The sequence below is a fragment of the Alligator mississippiensis genome, chromosome 2 (genome assembly GCF_030867095.1).
Source record: "Alligator mississippiensis isolate rAllMis1 chromosome 2, rAllMis1, whole genome shotgun sequence".
Classification (NCBI taxonomy): Eukaryota; Metazoa; Chordata; order Crocodylia; family Alligatoridae; genus Alligator; species Alligator mississippiensis.
The window spans coordinates 265,931,770-265,950,843 of record NC_081825.1 but is presented as its reverse complement, the minus strand read 5'-3'; the positions used below and the strand labels follow the sequence as shown (position 1 = coordinate 265,950,843).

General features: G+C 44.9%; 1 protein-coding gene across 1 annotated transcript in view; it reads right to left on the bottom strand.

Moving 5' to 3' along the window:
- TSHR (thyroid stimulating hormone receptor) overlaps window positions 1-14,853 on the bottom strand; it is a 208,459-nt gene extending 193,606 nt beyond the window's left edge. Inside the window, exon 1 of the mRNA XM_006260866.3 lies at window positions 14,621-14,853. Coding sequence (XP_006260928.1) covers window positions 14,621-14,790 — 170 coding nt within the window. The 5' untranslated portion in view covers window positions 14,791-14,853. The remainder of the gene's footprint in view (window positions 1-14,620) is intronic.
- Window positions 14,854-19,074: the final 4,221 nt, after the last annotated feature.

Below are 19,074 nucleotides of genomic sequence, written 5' to 3'. Positions count from 1 at the left end.
TGCACCAGCAAATTTATAGCTTTTTTCTGAGCTAGCTGTTGGCTTGCAGCCAATTATAGTTTTATACTACAAACCTTCCTTATATGACTAACCAATAGCAGTACAAGCCTTTGCGTTTTCCTTATATGATTAATTTTAGCTGTGCCATCGCTAATGAAGCTGGCTTTAAGCTACGGCAAAATGCATTAACAAAATACAGAAAATGCTTAACCATAACGACTTCCTTTTGCACTCTTTCTTCTAGCTATAAGCATTCTACAATACATAGATGAGCAGCAGAAAACCAGGTTTAACCCTCAGAAAGCCGGTTTAGCTGTCGCAGGATGCCTCAGCAAGCACTCTTTTAAGCAGACACTATTTTGCTGTCAAGAGACATGACCAAGTCACTGCCACAGAAGGCAGGACAGGAAAATAGCATGTCAAATTCTATGAAAGGGACAGAGGCCTGCAATAAATGCTCTTTCACATGAGCTGAATACCTTTGATAAATGCAGGTGAATGAATGCCTGTAAAACACTTAGAGAAATACACATACATAGGTCATCTACTCCAGACAGAAACAAAGATGATCTTAGACTGGAAATGAAGATGAGAGAACTGACCACCTAGTGTAACTTTTATCCCTAGCCTAACTGGTTTAAGTAAGCAGAAACTGGTCTAAAGCTTTAACAGCACAGAAGCTCAGTGCACATAAACCAGTTTCAAAATGGCTGTAACTGGTTTAAGATAAATCTGGTTGAATATAGTATCAGACTTAACTGATTTAGGTCAAACTGGTTTATGAAGCTTCTGTCCCCCCCTTCCTGGTTCAAGTTAAATTACAGTCCCTCAGCATCCCAGCATGCTTTCCAGCTCTGGACTGGGCTGTGCTATCTGTGCCGGCAGTGTGACGAAGCCATCAGAAAAGCCAATGGCACTTTATCGTGCATCAGCAGATGCATGACAAATAGGTCCAGGGAGGTGATACTTCCCCTCTATAGGGCGTTGGTCAGACCGCAGTTGGAGTACTGCGTGCAATTCTGGGCGCCACACTTCAAGAAGGATGCGGATAACCTGGAGAGGGTCCAGAGAAGGGCAACTCGTATGGTCAAGGGCCTGCAGACCAAGCCCTACAAGGAGACTAGAGAAACTGGACCTTTTCAGCCTCCGCAAGAGAAGGTTGAGAGGCGACCTTGTGGCTGCCTATAAGTTCATCACAGGGGCACAGAAGGGAATTGGTGAGGATTTATTCACCAAGGCGCCCCCGGGGGTTACAAGAAACAATGGCCACAAGCTAGCAGAGAGCAGATTTAGACTGGACATTAGGAAGAACTTCTTCACAGTTCGAGTGGCCAAGGTCTGGAACGGGCTCCCAGGGGAGGTGGTGCTCTCCCCTACCTTGGGGGTCTTCAAGAGGAGGTTAGACGAGTATCTAGCTGGGGTCATTTAGACCCAGCACTCTTTCCTGCTTATGCAGGGGGTCGGACTTGATGATCTATTGAGGTCCCTTCCGACCCTAACATCTATGAATCTATGAATCTGCTTCAGGGAGCAGGGCTGGCCCCACCCCCTGCTCCCTAGCTGGAGCAATGAGGGCCGACTGACAATGGAGCATGGAGGGGGTACAAGCCCAGCTGGGGATGCATCCCAGGCTGCCCCCCCCTCCCCCCAGCTTAACCCCAGCTGGAGTATGGGGCTGGTGCAGGGGTTAAAGCACCTCTTTCCCTGCTCAAACTTACTGTTGGCTGCTACTGTAAATCCCAGAGGCACCTAGAAGCAGGAGAAGGAAGTGATGAGCAACCCTGCAGAGTCCCGATGCTACATTTCTGAACTGCAAATCCCAGAGACCTCCGGGCAGCAGGAAGAAGTAGTGAATACACAGCCAGAGAGCCATGCTCTAGAACCCTGTGGCTTCTAGCTTGAGCCACTGAAGGCATGTGGCTGCATTTCCTGAATCAATGTCTGTTCATTTCTGTTTCAATTTAATCTGTGCTTCTTAGACTAACCTACAAAGACTGAACTGATTCAACCTTGGGCTTTTTTACTGTCTGTACCTAGCCCCAAACTGCATTTCCCCTATGATTTAGTGTTTATAGAAAAATACAGACACCATGGCTAATGTTCTATGTTCAGGCAGTAGATACAGCTGTGAGAATTGCTGCCTTCTCAGGTGAATGGTACACATGATATCCTTACCACTAGCAGACCAGAGGTGCTAAGTGTTTTGAGAAAAAGTCTCCAACGTGAAAGCAAGACAGATGCATGCGCTAAAGGAAATAGCCCAATGGCAAGTAAATTCATGCATCTGCCCCATAGCACTCACAGCACAGCCAAGCATACTTCTATAAAAGCTGTCCGGATTCCTTTGGCACAATGGCAAAGCAGCTAGCTTGCGTAACTCAAGAAAATACATGGAGTATTTATTCAAAAAAAATAAACAGGTGAGGAAAATTGCTGCAGGTATGAGGGAGAAAGCAGAAAGCACAACTCATGGGTTTTGAGCTCTCAGAACATGATTCCGAATGTCTGGGACAAAATACAAGTACTTGAGGAGTACTAGCATCAGTAAGTGCGATTCCATTGTAGTCAGTTTTACAGAGAGCACAGCCAACAGGGCCAGGATATGGACAGACAGTTCCATTATTAAGGAACTTGCCTGTGAGCCTAAATCCATATACAGAAATGCAAGCTCTAACATTTGAGAGGTCAAGATAGCATGTCACTTATCTTTACTTTTGTTTGCTTTGAAATGAAAGCACCTTATATAGATTTAAGTGGCTGCAACTTTGTAACAAAGCTAGAGTTTGTCCACTCAAAAAGGGCAATATGACGAGAATAACTTGTATACAACAGTTCTCATGTGCTATGGCTTAGGAATGGCATTACATGTTCACCAATGCTGAGATTCAAGCTCTTGATCTCGTTGCAGAACCCAGATATACAAGTGTTTGTGCTTTTTGAAAAGACACTGTTGGTTCAGGTTAACTCTGAGAACAACTGAGGCACGTATGTCTGAAGACTGCCTGTTATGCCCAAACAAAAGATGAAAGACTACGGTCTCCATTGCCCTGCAACAGAACGTGTTCAGGGATTAAAGCAATAGTTGGTGCAGCACCAGAGGGATCAAAACCCAAACCTTTGAAGCAGCAAGGTTTCCAGTGTGGCTACCAGATCTTATTTATATCACTATTGTTCCCTAGAAGTACACGGGATGTCATTGTGAAGTTGACTTCACATAGACAGAATAAGGCTAAAGATCCAGTAATCCAACATTGGCAGATGGTAGCATAGCCAACACCAGGGAAGCTCTTTCTGTCATTAGAATCAAAGCACTGCTGTTATAGACGCCTTAAAGCAAACAGCCTTTGACTTTGTTTTAAACAAAATCAGGGACTTAATCTTGGATTAGAAAATTTAGTCATTTTATAAGCCATTAAGGGGTGCAGTACTGAGACTGTGTCAACAACTCTGGTACTATTTCAGTCTCAAACTAAGAACAGGTTTTTGAGGTTCTGGTACTAAGAATGGCTCAGCACTCAAGGACATGCTAAGTAGGGAATTAAAGGGATTCTGAGTCCTGATAGAACCCCAGCCTGGAAATGTAGGAATGCCTAAAGCAGATTTCCCCCTTGCAGGTTCCAGGAGTAAATTATAAGCAGATATCACCTCTTAATTTAAGAGTATTTGAGAGAGACACACAATAGTAGGACCAGAGTTTAGAGATGCCAGTAGATTCCAAAGGAACAGAGTTTTGTTTTGCTTTGTGTACATGGCAAATTATCAGTGCAGCTCTCTCAGAGTTAGACGCAGTCAGTGTAAACAAGACATATGCTACAGCACGAAGTATGATTATCCCAAATTTGTGACAAATCAGGAAATCGTGGAGACACTGGTGTAAGGTGCAATACTTATTTGGCCAAAGGCACGTGAGGAACAGTGAACATTGTCAGCACTGGAGCCAGCTTTCCTGGCTCCAGAGAACAAAGCCGATGATTTGAATATTGTTGTCATTAGCCACGGGTCCTGGTTATCTCAGTTTAAGAAAATCCAAAATTCTCTAATAAGAATCTCAAATTCTGATTAAAACCCCCAAAGTCTGTGTTTTTCCACTATTAAAATGAAACACTAGTATATATAGGTATCAGCTGGATGCAACGTTTTATTGATATATTTACAATTTTAAAGCAATTTGGAAACCTACCCATGCCTCACTCATTAAAATAAAATAAATTCTAAATACATACGTGTTTGATTTTGGGGTGGTTTTGTTTGTTATCATGGAAAATCAGAGCTTTCTCTGCCCCCTTTGCTCATGGGGGGGGAGCTGTGGCTGTCCCGCCCCCTTCTGCTTTGTGGCATTGAGCAGCCCTGATATGCTGGTGCCCTGGCCATGCTGTTGCTCCTCACTCCCAAGCCACAGCCCTCCCCAGCCCTGCTAGTGCCCCTCACTCCTGACCTGCTGCCCCCCACGCCCAGGCCCCAAGTCTCGAGTGTGAAAGGAAGGGGGTGGGTGTGTGCAGAAGGAGGGGTTTGGGCACAGGTGACAGATGGTGGGGTGGGAGGCACAGGCATTGCATCAGGTTGGTTGCAGGGGACACGGGCAACTCAGTGGGGATGGTGGGGAAAAGGCACATGCCCTCCCCCACAGATTTTTATGCCCACAGCAGGGCATGGGGCTGCAGCTGGGTTAGACCAGTTCCAGGCAGGAACCACCTCCAGACCAGTGGGCAGGAGCCCGTGCAGGAGGGAGTATTGTGCCACCATGTCTGCCAAGGTGAGGCATGGCTACAGCAACGGCAGTGTGGAGTTGTGCCCCTGCTGCTGCCGGACAGGCAGGGGGTGCCTTATTTTGGCGGCCATGCAACATGGTGCTCCCTCCCATGCCGGGTTCTGCCTGCTGGTCCACTGAAGCAGCTCCTGCCTGAAGCTGGTCTGGCCAGGCTGCAGCCCTAAGCCCCACTTTGGGTGCAAAAGTCGAGGGGTGGGGGGGAGCCCAATCTCCCCCCCCACCTATGTCCCTCCCGCTGCATCACCTGTGCCCCCTGCCCTGCCTCTGTCCCCGTCCCCATAGACTTACTGGGAGGGAGATGCAGGATCTGCTCTCCACCACGCTGCCTGGCTGCCACATGCATGTGTGCACGTGGGCAGGCACATGGCACCCCGTGTCCTGCTCCCCAGCCTGCAAGGGGAAATCCAGTTTCCTGCATTTTTCTCCTTTAAAGAATAAAGTCCACGTTTTTCCACAGCAAACAGATAACCCAGATCCCTGGTCATCAAATATCTACCTATTAAAAACGCCAGTTCTTGCCACTGAATTATGGTTGGTTGTTTATTAATTTGATTTCTGTTCTACGCTTTGAGGTCCCTATTGCCATTTGACTTGGATACAAAGGCACTTCACTTAAGATCAGTGCTAGTGCCACATATCCTGCTCATTAACACAGTTCAAGTGAGATGCTAACTTGCTAATTGTGCTGAATCCTTGGAATTAGTCCCATTAAGTCTAGAATAACCTGAGGATTCAACACTAGTATTGACACTGGACCATTTCAGGAAAGTAGAACACCAGCTAGCTGTGCTTAAACCTCAGCATCAGAATCAAATGACTGAAACTATGGGAACTTTGATGTTGCATATAATTGGCACTGAAGCACTAAATCATGTGGCTCAACAAGGTTCATAATGCTATTTCCTAGGGACTGGACATGGCCAATACACTGCTCTCAAGGATACTGGCACTGGCTTATGTCAAGCTGGACGGGCCTAGAGACAGAGGGCCTGAATCAATGGTACCAAGATGATACAAAATTTAAAATCCATCAAATTAGTGAGACCTAAAGACCTCATTGCCATGTTAATAGGGATGAAATACTATTGCTGAATTAGACCTCATGACCTTGGTACCACATTGATTGTACCATAACCCCTTTGCCAGATCTGGTCAACCATGAGATATCAACTTTGAGATGATCGTGCCAAACCTTGATGCTGAAATGTGGTCAGCCTCAAGGCACTGGGAGATTGCAGCAACAAATTATGTTAATACGGAGGGAATCAGATGACCTCAGGACCAAGCTTATTTGGAGGTTGCTTACAATATAAACAAGATCATTTAAGCTGTTACAAGTCAATTTTGGACATATGCACTGTCAGACTTGAGGAGCCTGCCTTTGCCAGTAGGAAAGCACAAGAAAGCCCTCCTGCAGGTAATTGAAGAAAAAACAAAAACACCCAAAAAAACCAACCAAAAACCCAAAACGAACCGTATCAGGTTCCATGCTATCTTTCTTCATACCAAAAAAACCTCTATTAATCGTTCATCTAACCAAAGAAAATCTGCAAAGGGCACATAATTTAAACTAAAATCAGAGTACAAAAGCCTGGAAGGTGCCATGTGCGACTTCTGTTTAGTGCATCATTGAGGATTAAATAGAAACTGAAGGCAGCACTGAAGATGTTACTCTTGCCTAGGGACTGAAATTACACATAAACCGGTATAAGGGCATTTATACACATACATTTGTCTGCTCCCGTGTGCCGGAAATCCAGTGCGTCTGAGCAGATGCATATGCCACGGCGCCAGATGCGTTTGTATAAATGGCGAAACGCACATCCACGCTGAGCAAATGGCAGTGGTGTACTTTTGAACTAACACAACTTTGATGTGTTTTTGTTCAAAAGCGCACCACCGCCATTTTCTCAGAGCTGATGTGCATTTCATCATTTATACAAATGTATGCTCCACAGCGCCAACCACCTGTAGTGCAAGCATATGTACAAATGCCCCAAGCGATCAGAAACCAGTTCAAATCTGTAACACAACAGAAATTCAGTGTGCATAAACTACTTTTAAAATGGCCAAAAACAGTTTAAGATAAGCCCGGATGGATGTGGTATCAAATTTAACTGATTCAGGTTAAATTGGTTTATTGAACTTCTGTCCCAGATCCTCTCCAGATTCAAATTAATTCACATTCCCCCAGCATCCCAGGATATTTAGTATCTCACCTGCAAACCACCCCTCACATGGTGGGCAGGCTAGTCTTGGCTCAAGTTATCTGCTCCAGCAGAGAGGCTCACTCTAGCACTCCTGGACTTCTGGCCTGAGCCACTGCAGGCGTGTGGCTGAATTTCCAGAATCAAAAGTGAATGTCTGTTCACTTGCTTATTGGCTCAATCTACACAGTTCACATTAACTTGGGAAGATTGAATCTATTCAGCCTCATGCTTTTTGACCGTCTGTACTTGGTCCTTGTCATGCTTGCAGGATCTGCCACTAACAAACAGGAAGATGGGTGGCTTAAAGGGACACATACTCCTTGCTGCCCCTTCCTTCCTATTTTAGCACCTCAGAAAAGCAAAGTCATCCTCAGCTCATGAACCCTCTGCCAAAACTGCAAGTGAAGGAAGACTGGTAAAAAAGCAACATGTTCCATTTAGCACCAAAAAATGATGGTACTTCTGATCTCAACCATACTGCATCAAAGAGGCAATTATATCCCAGTATAAGGACTCAAGTCTCTCGAAACTTAGAGGAAAATCTTCCCGTTAAAACCAAACTGGATACCAGATCTGACACTTTACCAGTCTGAGAGGAAAGTGAAACCTACTGAAAGACCTCCTAAAAGAGCTATAGAAAAGGGAAACAGGAAAATGAGTGGTATGGACTCACTTCAGAGATACGTGCTAGCAACCTTTTCTCTGTAGATGGGCAGTCATGGATTTTTATTTTCATTTGGGGTGGGGGGGTTGCAATTATTGTTAAGAGGGATGATATATACTGATCTAATTTAGAGAGACTCCCTAATTTAAAAGAGTTGGGAATTGGAAGATAGTCCCTCAGTTAGGGGGTAGCCAGTTACAGAGCCTAAAGGAGTGCAGAGGCTTTTCTACTGCTCCACAATAAAACTTGTTGTTTAGTTCATCTCATCTGTGCCTCACTCTGGGCACGCCTACATGAGATGCTTTACTGCAGACTAATTTACTACGCAGTAAAGCATCACTGCCTACACATGTGTGGCATTTACTGCACAGTAGTTTAGTCTACTGCACAGTAAGCTAGTACCTGTAAATACAGGTATTAGATTAACTGCAGTAGATACTGTGCAGTAGTGCTCATGTAGACACTGACTGGGAGCAAATTTGCTACCAGTCTGCCACACCAGTGACTAGTCAGCCACACCAGTACCATTCCACACTAGCCTGGGGCTACAGGGGACAGAGGAGTCCTCTGTCCCCGGTCCTGGCACTGCTCAGCTCCCAGGTCATCCCCCACCAGCCCCCAAGGAGCCAGGAACAGATCAGCACTAGGACTGGGGAGCTCTTCGCTTCTCTGCTTAGCTGAGGGCTCACGGGCAGTTGTCCCACTTGTGAGGCAGCTGCCAATGAGCCCCCTGCCAAGCACAGATTCCCTGCCCAGCAGAGGGCTCACTGGGACATGTCCCACTCCTGGGGCAGCTGCCAGTGAGCCCCCAAGTGGGCGGGGAAGCCCCTCTGGCACCATGTGTCCCTACGTGTACAGGGCCAGGAGAGCACTGCCAGCTGCAGTGGCAGCTGTCTCCTAGCCCCATGCACATCAGGACCCCTGCCAATGTGCATGGTACCAGAAGACAGTAGAGCTCTCCTGGCCCTGTGTGCATCAGGGCTGGGCCCTGTGTACCCTGCTCCTTGGCAGAGCCTGGAGCTCCCCCTAGCTGCTGCAGGGGGGCTGACCTGGCAGGAGTAGCCCCATATTGAGTTGCTCCAGTTGGGAGCAGATTTGCTCCCAACGGTGCATGTGTAGACATGCTCCCAGGGAAGCCTTACTGCACAGTAAGCCTATATTGCATTAGTAGCATGTGTAGGCGTACCCTCTGTTCTTTGAACCTAGTGATCACTATAAGTTTCTTCAGGGATGTGCTATAAAACTAAGCCATACATATATCCTTCATTCTCTCAGGGTACGTATGAGACACTTAATGTGCATTAGACTAATTCTACTGTGCTTTAGTGCTACTGGAAAAAACCATGCTAATGCACAGCAGCTTTAGTTCAACACGCATTAAACATCACACAAAAGGCATTCATCTGCACTAATCCTAAACAGCACTGATTACAGCACATTAAGTTAGCACCTGTTATTACAGAAACTAAACTTCATGTTCATTAATACGCTGTAATTACAGAACATGTAGACACACCCTCAGTGTCAAATACTGAGGCCTGACTTGGTAAAGTGATAGGTATTGAAAAATGATAAGCAAAAAACTGCTTAGAACATGTAACATGAAATAAAATGCTAACCACTTCTAAAACAAACAGGCCCTAGGAGTTTCAAATTGGGAAATAAATATTGGTGTATATCTTTAATGATGATTTCCCCATGCTTCTATCCCTCTCCTGTAAAATAAAGATATTAATACCACCGTTCTTCATAAACATGTTTATTAACATAAAATAATGATTATTTGAAACACACTGATAATAGTGACAAGTACAATGAAGAACTTAAGTGTATTCTAAGCAGGGCCTGAAAGTGGTAAAGAAAAAAAAAAAAACACAGGGCTGCACACAAAATGAAGATAAAATGCAATATTGAATGTCTGCTCATTATGCTTGTTCGCCTGAGCCCTGCACTGAAGGACTTAGTGGTCCTGTTGTAAAAATAGCATATAGTCATGCAATTAAAGACTACCATTACTCACAGGCTTAAGGGGACAGAGCTAAGGTTGCACAAATAACAATCTCTCTTCCATTTCCTAACTTCTGAGTGCTTGACTCTGTAACTTTAACATTCTTTTAATATATTATTATGCACTTTAAAAGGCTTTAAAAAGCAAGAAGCCTTCCAGAAGTGTCAGTGTGTGATGTCACATTGCTACCCAAGGGTGTAATCTTTTTAGACCCACAGTACATGCATTTGTCATTTGAAGTAAAGATGTAATGGATAGTAGCAGCAGTCATCTTCTGGTATAGGAATCAACTACTAGAAAGGAGTAAGACATATGCAAGAAGTTGCACAGAACTTTGCAAACAAAAAAGAATCTTTAAAGCTCAGGAATCTTGGATCCCATGACAGCACAGATGTCAAACTCATTTGGCCCTACAGGCCAGATGAGTGGTGTGGGGCTGATCCATGGGCTGGTTCAGGCCCATGAGCTACCTCCCCCAGCATACAAAATCTAGTTCACACTCCAGCTGGTCTGGGACTTGTGCTATGTGTGCCACAAATCCCCGAGCAGCCCAAACAGGCACTGCATATGGGGCAGTCTGGCTGGGGGAGTGTAGTGCTGATCCCAAATCAGCTGAAGCAAGTTCTGTGCTGCATGTACTGTCTGCCCCAGCCAGACTGCACCACACATGACACCCACTCTGGGAACCACGCAGCACCCACTCCAAATGGAGCTGCTGTGTTATGCAGCTTGGTACCCACTCTGGCTGGTCTGGGATCTGCATCACATGACCCTGGTCAGACTGTGCTGTATGCAGTGCCCATTCCAGCCACTCCAGGATCCATGCCACATACGCATGCTTGCATGGTGCAGCAGCCAGGTTGGATGCCGCATGCATACATGTCCCAGGCCCAACCCATGAGACAGGTCTGGCACATGCTGTTCTCCCATGTGGGCTCTCTCAGATCCAGGGGCAGCACCAGAGGCCAGATGGCAGGGCATCCTGCATTACAGGTATTGAAGAGGAATAACTTGTCTTCCATAGACTCTTACGTCATCACATTCCTATGTCTCTCCAACATCCTTTTCTCCTCATCATTATCCTAGTCTCCCTCTTTGAGATGCCCATTGGGGTCAAAGTCCATCCTCCATCCCCATTTCCAGTTCCAGTTTCTCAGCCCAGCTCATAGTCCAAGCTTTCAGCCAACATAACATGGACTTTTTAACAAATTTTATTCTATACCTACCTCAGGTTTCTCAGTCTTTCCCCATCCACCATCTTAGAACCCTTGCCTAGCCAGTTCTAGTCCACTCCAAATTCAGCTCCTTGCATGCATGACCTTACCGTTTCACTTGCTCCCATCTACTTCTCCCCACTCCTGATTTGTTCTTAGTCTCCTTTCACATCCCTGTGAGCTCTCAAACTCAGTTTCATGCCTCTACCCCAGCTCCTTGTCCCAGTTTATACTCTCTACTTTCCCTCACTAGATTCCATGCTTCCTGGGAGACAGTGAGGAGACTGAGAGCACCACACTCAGTTCTAGTGCCCAGAAATACAGCAGTTGGCAGCAGTAACAACAAGAAATCATACCCAGGCACAAGATGGAGCATAGCCTCAGAGTTGTAACAAAGGATTTTCCCCCCAGGCAAAACTTGGCTACAGTGTGAGAGTGTGCATCACTGAGCATTGAAAGGGAGCCAGTACCAAGTGTGGCGGCGGAGGGGGCACAGGAGTCTTTCCTGCTCCCGGCTGCTGCTGCCATGGTATGGTCTGCCCACTCCCATTGCTGCTGCAGCTGCAAAGTGTCCCAGCTGCTGCTGCTGTTGCCATGGCACGGACTCCCCACTATACCACCATTCTGGCACCCCCACTAAGTTGTCACCCAGGGCTGGCGCCCCATTCATCTGCTCTAAGTTACACTACTGCATGGTCTCTACATTTGATCTCCAGGGAATCTGGCTGCTTGACTAACGCATTTTCTACTGACCAGGTGTGAACTGTTAATTCACAAAATGTGGCTAAATGTGAGTGGGTATTCACAGGGGCAGCATCTCCTGTAAGAAATAACACCCCCCCACACCCCTTGTCAAACTGCAGGTCCCTTCACCAAAGTATGGAAACGGTGGAGCCGAAATGGTTGCAAGCATTTTTTAAACAAAAACAAAACAACATCTTCTTCCATTATCTCATGGTCAGAAATACCTGGGTGCCTCCTTCTGAAGTTTTTAATAGAATTTAGCTTAAGACACTAAGCATGGAAAAATTCAACATAGACAGTTAAAGTCTGGCAAAGTAAAAGCAACTAAAAACAGGGTCTTATCATGGTAGATGTTGGGCAACCTCAGCTTTAGACAGACCTACAGCTTTGACTGCATGAGCTGATACTGAACAAGCCAAAGTGTTTCACTCTACTTATCTACTCCAGAAGAGTTGAAAACAAAGCCCTTATATGAAAAATATGCTACTCCAAGCATAACCTCTGTACAGTGGTCCATTTTGGAAAGCACCTGCACTTGTCATCTTTGGATAAATACAGTAAGAGCACTCAAAGACAAGCAGGCTTTGCTGGCTGAATTTCATAAGTTGAGTTTTGAAATAAATATATTTTGTACTTTTGTAAGACTATATACTTTGTTTAAAACACAAGCAGAAAAGAAGACCTATGCCACTACTCTTTAAAAAGGTAGAGGAGAAAAAATGAGAACAGTCCAGATTGAATAACTGAACAAAATTTCATTTAAGGTTTCAAGATTCTACATGCTAAAAAGAACTTGCTGTCCTCCAAATCAAGCAGTCTGTTCCCCGACTCATCACGGTCATTTAGCTTTGAACACTCTCAACAGTGGCTAACCATGTAAATATTTTTAAAAGGCTCCAGTCTACAGATTCATGCAAAGCAGCAGAGAATAGAGGCATTTTTAACAAATGCAATTACCTGGACTTGGGCAAGTTTTACAGGGTTTTTACTATTACATACGCACACACTATAGATTTCAAAAAGGAAACTGGCTTTCACTTCACTTTAAATTAACAACACCTGAAACTAAATTTAAATAGAATTTACTCTGCACTGCAGAAGCTATTTCTATTCATAAGCCAGAAAAATGCAATATATAAAAAAGACACAGACAGCCTTTGTGAGGCAGCACAAGCTATTTTTCTTGTAGATTATCTCTTAATATACAAGTAATTCATATTTAAATGTTATGGATGCTCTGCGAATGTAAATCTGAAGTGTAAATAAGTGTTATAATCCCCATTTTATACATTGAAGAAAATAAGAAATTAAGACACTTGCCAAAAAAATCACAGAGCAGGAGTGTAATACAATTAGAGCCCAAATTATTCAATTAATAACCCTGTCTGTGACTGTCTACAGAGTTAGATTATCTATATGATAACAATTATAAACATGAAAATGTATGTGCCTTACCCAGTAGGGAAAACTGCAAATGGAGACAATTTTTTGTGACAGGGAAAAAAACAACAGTGGTTTCTTTTTTTCCTTACCCCCAATTTGTTTTAAAACAAAACAGAACTTAGAACGAAGTCGTAAAAATCACATTTTTCACTTGCTAAATTCTTTTCTCATCGTTTGAAGACCAGATTAAACAAATAACATGTTTATACTGAGAAGTTTCCAAAGCCCTTCTCCTTGATACAAATTAGTAGAATACACTAAATATCAGAAAGTGTTTAACACTTGTTTTTGTATTTTAAGAGAGTTTAGAATTTTGGCTTGCTTGTTTCATTTCATTAAGTCATCCTCATTTCCTTCAGTATGCCGTAAGAGACATATTTGAGACTATTTCAGATTTCCAAACAATACCTAGTGTTTCCTTTAGGAGTTTGGATTTAGTGTTTATTTGTCATGCCACCCTTTTTCAAAGAGTGGCTATGATTTCTGTCAAGGATCTCAGATATTTCTATGAATTGGTTTAAATTCCCAACTAAAGAGGGTGATATTTTTGCTAGAAGTTAAAATTGTTTATTATCATTTCCTTTTCAGTTTAGCAGTATACATAATGACCCCAAAGGCATATAGCATGCATTATCTCTGTACAATATTGTTACATTTGCATCGCATAAAGCTTCAAAAACAGTATCTCTGAGAACAAAGGTGTCTAGTTTGAAACCTAACTGAAACCTTTATTTAACAAGTGGACTACTGGCAGAACTGCAGCCTAGTAAGCAGAAACAGACAAGATGCACACACGGTCAATGGAAAGCATGTAAGAATTTCTCTAGCTGTATCTGCAGAAAATAAATTGTTTTTTCATCCCCCATGTCTTTAAGGTGCTCAAAAAATTCTTGAGACACTCATTGTTAAGCCAACTTGACAGTTTTAGCTTTTTAGTTAAAATATGGAGAAATCTTAAAACTTAACCCAACTTGAAATTGTTTTAACTCCCAATTAACTGAACCAGAATGAGCTTAAGAAGTTATTTAACTGGAACATTAACAACAACAAAGTCCCATCTTCGGTTAGAAATACTCTGTGCCCAGAGACAAATTGAGACGCATTACCTGTTGCTCTCACAAGCCCACAAAGCTTGCTGCTTTTTCAGGCGCTGCATGCTTTGATTGTTATGGCTGTGAAATGTTGTCCCTGCAACCCCAAAGAAGCAGCCGGGGCTCAGGGTCTGAATAGAGCATGCACATGGGAGAACATAAATGCCTTCCTATTGCTCCACGTTAGCCGGCAGCCTGGAAGTAGGCACCGGGAGGTTTTGTGGAAGAAGCTCTGCGCGCTTCCAGGGTGCACCACCTCTCGACCCCGAGCTTTGGCTCAGCTTGCCTGAAAAGCGTTCCTGTGCTCGACTTGCCCACTTCCCAGCCCGGGGCATCACGCCCTGGCAGGCTGCGGGGCCCGAGGCTCCCTGCTCTCCACCGAGTAACGGCGCTGTCTGGGTTAGAGACGAACTTTTCTCCAAGCCCGGGCACTTGGAGGCGCGAGTGCCCTCCCGCCCGCCCGGCCCAGCCTACTCACAGGGTCTGGGTGTCCCGCGGGAGGCTGGGCATGGAGCGCGTCTCCTTGCAGGTGACCTTGTGGCGGTCCCAGTCCGAGCACTCGCACGCGGCGGGGGGGCAGCGCTCCGTGCCCAGGCCGCACAGCCCCATCGCCAGCAACGCGCCCAAGGCCGCCGGCAGCCCGCGCATCTCCGCAGCCCCCGGCCCGGCTCTCGTGCCCCTCGGCGCGCCAGACAGCGGACACTGCAGCCACCGCCTCCGCCTCCGCCCTGTCAGCGGGGCGCCCCCAGCTCCCGCCCCGCCTGCCCACAGCGCCCCGCGCCGCATCTGCCCCGCTCCCGCCTTCCGCAGCCCCCCACAGCGACCGCCGCGTCCCCGGCCCGACACCTAGCGGCTGCCCCGGGCGGAGGGAGCCGGGGCGCTGCCGGCCCGCCCAGCCTCGAGCAAGCGAGTAGCCCAGGATAACTCCGTGCGGGCGAGCGGGCCGGCCGGCCACACGTGCTTTCAGGCGCACCTGCTGTTAACGTGCATTAGCTGCGTCTGTATTACAGCGATTTAGGCTCGCTTCCAGACGGTTGCGGGACTCAAGTTCGTCCTAAATCTGTTCATCCTCAGCCATTAAACGAAACAAGCAAGCCTTATTACTTTAAGCAACTTAAACGGTTAAATAAAAAGCTTTTTTTACTTTGCTTCAAAAATTCAGCCACTTAAACAATTGTTTAATTGTTACATCACCTGCTTTTAGAGATGTGTTTGCTTGTGTTTTAGGGATGTATCTGGTAGCCGTGTTGGTCTGAGGCCAGAAGAAATACAAACCTCTACAGCTTTTGGCTCAGAGATGATACCTTATATTAAACCAACTAAGAAAACACACACAAAAAAAAGATCTTTTTAAAGCTTGCAGAAAAAGTTTGGGGTTTTTTTGCTATTTCTAAATTGGTCTAACACAAGGTATCATCTCTGAATCAAGAGCTCTATAGGTTGGCGTTTCTTAATGTGTTTTAGCTATTTGTGAGCAAATTTGATGCCTGCTTTTGCAAGTATCAGATTTAGGCACAATAACCTAAAATCACCATTTTTAAGGTGCGTTAATGGCACGCGCATGTAGATGCGCACCCTTAATGCACTTTTAATCAAGCTAAAGTTCCTTAAATTGGCACACGTAGATGTGCCCTCTGTTCACAGTGAAGCTGTGCCAGCAGCAGTCGCCTTAAGGCTCTTCCCTGTGCAGCCCTGACTTGTAGCTAACAGGCTGGCCAGCGGGGCCTAGCTAGGAACCCCCACACCTGGGCTCTAGCCTAGCTCTGGGGTGAGGAAGGGGAGCTCAGAGCAAGGCATCCTGGGATGCTGGAGGACCACTCAATTTATCTCCCTAGAGTGGAGGGTGGTTATACCTAATGTGAGCTGGGTAGCACTCCCCAGACTTACCTCTGGCCTGAAATGACATAACTTTGCTTGGAGGGCACTTAGCAAAGAGCTTGAACTGGAGAATGCTTGGGTTTTCAGCCACTTTAGTCTAACAAGTCTCCTTTTATATGATATGAGCACAGGCAGATTAATGGATGGGCCACCAGGGCCTGGGCCCAGGAGCCACTACCAAATCAGGGGCCTCCAGGACATGCTTCCCTCCCCGTTTGCAAAGGACAAAGTGAAACTCCTACCAATTTGCCAAAGTTCATAACAAAACAGTCTCAGAAGAGGTCCTATAGCAAAGGATGAGCTTTGATTCCATCAGAGCAGGTGTCAGTGCTGCCCACAAATTTCAGGAAGATAGTACTAGAGCACTGAAATTGTTATTCTTCTGTATAAACACTAGAAGATTACACAAGACTAATGAAAGATGCAGTGCCTCCCTGCCTACAAAAGCTGTGTTTGCTTTGGTGTGAGATTTTTTCCATTGTTGAATATTGATACAAAAAAGTTTAATGCTAATTTCTAGCCACTCTTTTCTCTGTCTCCACACTTTATTAAATCTGCCTTGTTCACTCTAGGTCTTAGCCCCCGTTATATCCCCTTTTTGCAAAAGCGTTTGTTTTACAATGGCTTCCATTGGCTGCTCTGGATGGCATCTTGGAGTAGAAAACTAGTTTTACAGGAAATATGGTGTGCATTGGAATAATTCCTTTGTTGAGATAGCTTGACATACACATTTTGAGATGTATGAACATGTCCAACTGTACTTGCTACAGTTTCAGTGATGGTGTGAGAAAGTAAGGAGGTGCCTAAAGCTGCAAAACTTTTTATGGTCCAAAACAGTAAGAACAGCAACAAAATATAGAGCTACAGTATACACACAAAAAAGTGTTTTCTACTTTAGGAGTGTTCTCATTTTTCTGTAAATCACCATCAATTTATTTACCACTTTCCTGGTAGCTTAGTGTTCTTCATCCTGGGTGGCATAGGGAACCTCCCTACCTTTCTCTGATACCTACTGTTCTAATATTGACTTATCCTATTTCCAGTTAAGGACTAGGCAAAGATTTTTTTTAATCAGATGTCAAAGGTAGAGTCATGTCCGGTAAGAGAAAAGAACTATGTCTTCAATCACAAGAAAATGGATGTTAATTTCTACCCCTATTTTGTCCCATCTGTCCCTCATATAATAAATCAAACTTTTCCCTGTTGTTCCTGGTGCTGCTATCTTTTTTTTCTTTGAAAAATGCTTTCACTCTGCAGCAACTACAGTGGTCACAACTGTGTTCCAAATGGGAAGCTGATGACAAGCATTACAGTTTCCTTAAGGAAAACAAAAGAAAACTTAGAAGTAAGTGCTGCCTCTATTGCTTTCCTTGGTTACCAGATCATTTGACCAGTAGTAGGGGGCTGAGCTACTTTCTGTCTTAGGAAAATAATTCCCTTACTTTACCTGTAAAGTTTTTTTTAAGTGGCTCTATTCACAACTTGACCTCATGATGTTGATGGAGACATTAATTCATAACTGGTACTTGTTAACAACATCCTGCCGTTTAGTCTCTGCATGCTGCACTTGGGCAAGAATTACTCTCCTCCTCAGGAGATAGAAAGCTTAACGTCATGAGTAGTTTAAAACTGTCTCTAAAATGGAAACTGATAATTTTTCTGTTTTCTTCTACTTGGTTTTGTCAACGTCAACTTGAAAATGTCCAAAAAAAAAAAAGGAGTTGGCTGGAGTCATGAATGTCAAGGTAGTTGGGGGGTTTCATTTCTTGGTGCTACTAAGGTGGATGCCTTATGGGGAGCCTGTGGTCATTCTGTGGAGTGATTTGTAGGTATGTTTCCCAGAAGGGGCTGGTTTGGGGCATTAGGGACATAGCCACACCCAATTCTCCTGCAAGAAACTCGATGAAATAAGTAATTGTTCAGTTAATGGAGATTCTTCCCCTGAAAAAGCATAATATTGGCTCTGCACGCTTCCTGAATCACAGGGAGACACACTGCACTCTGGTGCACTGCATTCTGGGTAGACTGACATGACAATGCTAGGGGCATCTTGGGGGAGAGGGGCATTCCCAGATCCCCAGAGTTCATGGAGTCATTGTCATCTATGGTTCCAGATCTGGATCTGATCAAGGGCAGGAGGGGGAGGCAGGATTTTTCTCACAGAATCATAACAAAGTAGGGCTGGAAGGGACCTCAGATCATCTAATCCAAACCCCTGCTCAAGGCAGTCATCTTTATCTAAACAATCTAAGACAAGTGTTTATCATTGTTTGTTCTGTATCATGTGGTAAAAGGGAAGTGTCAATAGCGGTTGTGTTCAGGGTTTTTAAAACTAGAATAGGCAGCAGTGCAAGGGAGACAGGAGGAGGGACAAGACACAGTGTGTAGCCAGAAGTATATATTAAAAGAAGATGTAATGGTTACAAGTTACAAGCATGCTCTGGAAGGAGTTGAAATTTCGACCTGCTGCCCCAGTTAGCAGTTGGGCATGTGCAGACCAGATGGAAAGTGTGGCAGGAATTTGTGGTGTATGTTCTGAGGTAAAGGTGACTAAATCATGTAATGGATGGGTGAATGTATCTGGTGCAAGTGAAGGTGCTTGGTCAATGTTTGATGGACAGTGATTGACCAGCCCTTTACCCAGAACGATTGGATGGGAGAAAGTGGTGTGATTTTTGGAAATAAAAATACACTGTCTGAAGCATCTGCACATGAGTGGGTTTGTGCAAGTGGGTTCATGCATCTGTGGTGGTCTCTGGTGGTGATAGTTAGTGATTTATATCTGTGAGGCTTGGTGTTTATGGATTGCTATGCTTGGCCATGTCTGGAACTGTGTGTTATGAGTAGTATAGGGTGGCCAACTCTGGCTGAAGCTATTCCAGGAGATTTTTTTTCCCCGATATGACATAATGTCATTAATTGTACTGTTAAACCCATTCACAATATCACTCTCCCAGATTGCTTTCAATAGTCACTGGGAGATTGTTGCCAATTCTGGTAGACTCCTGGCCAATCTGGGAGGGTTGGCAACCCTAGAGTAGTATTCAAGTTCCC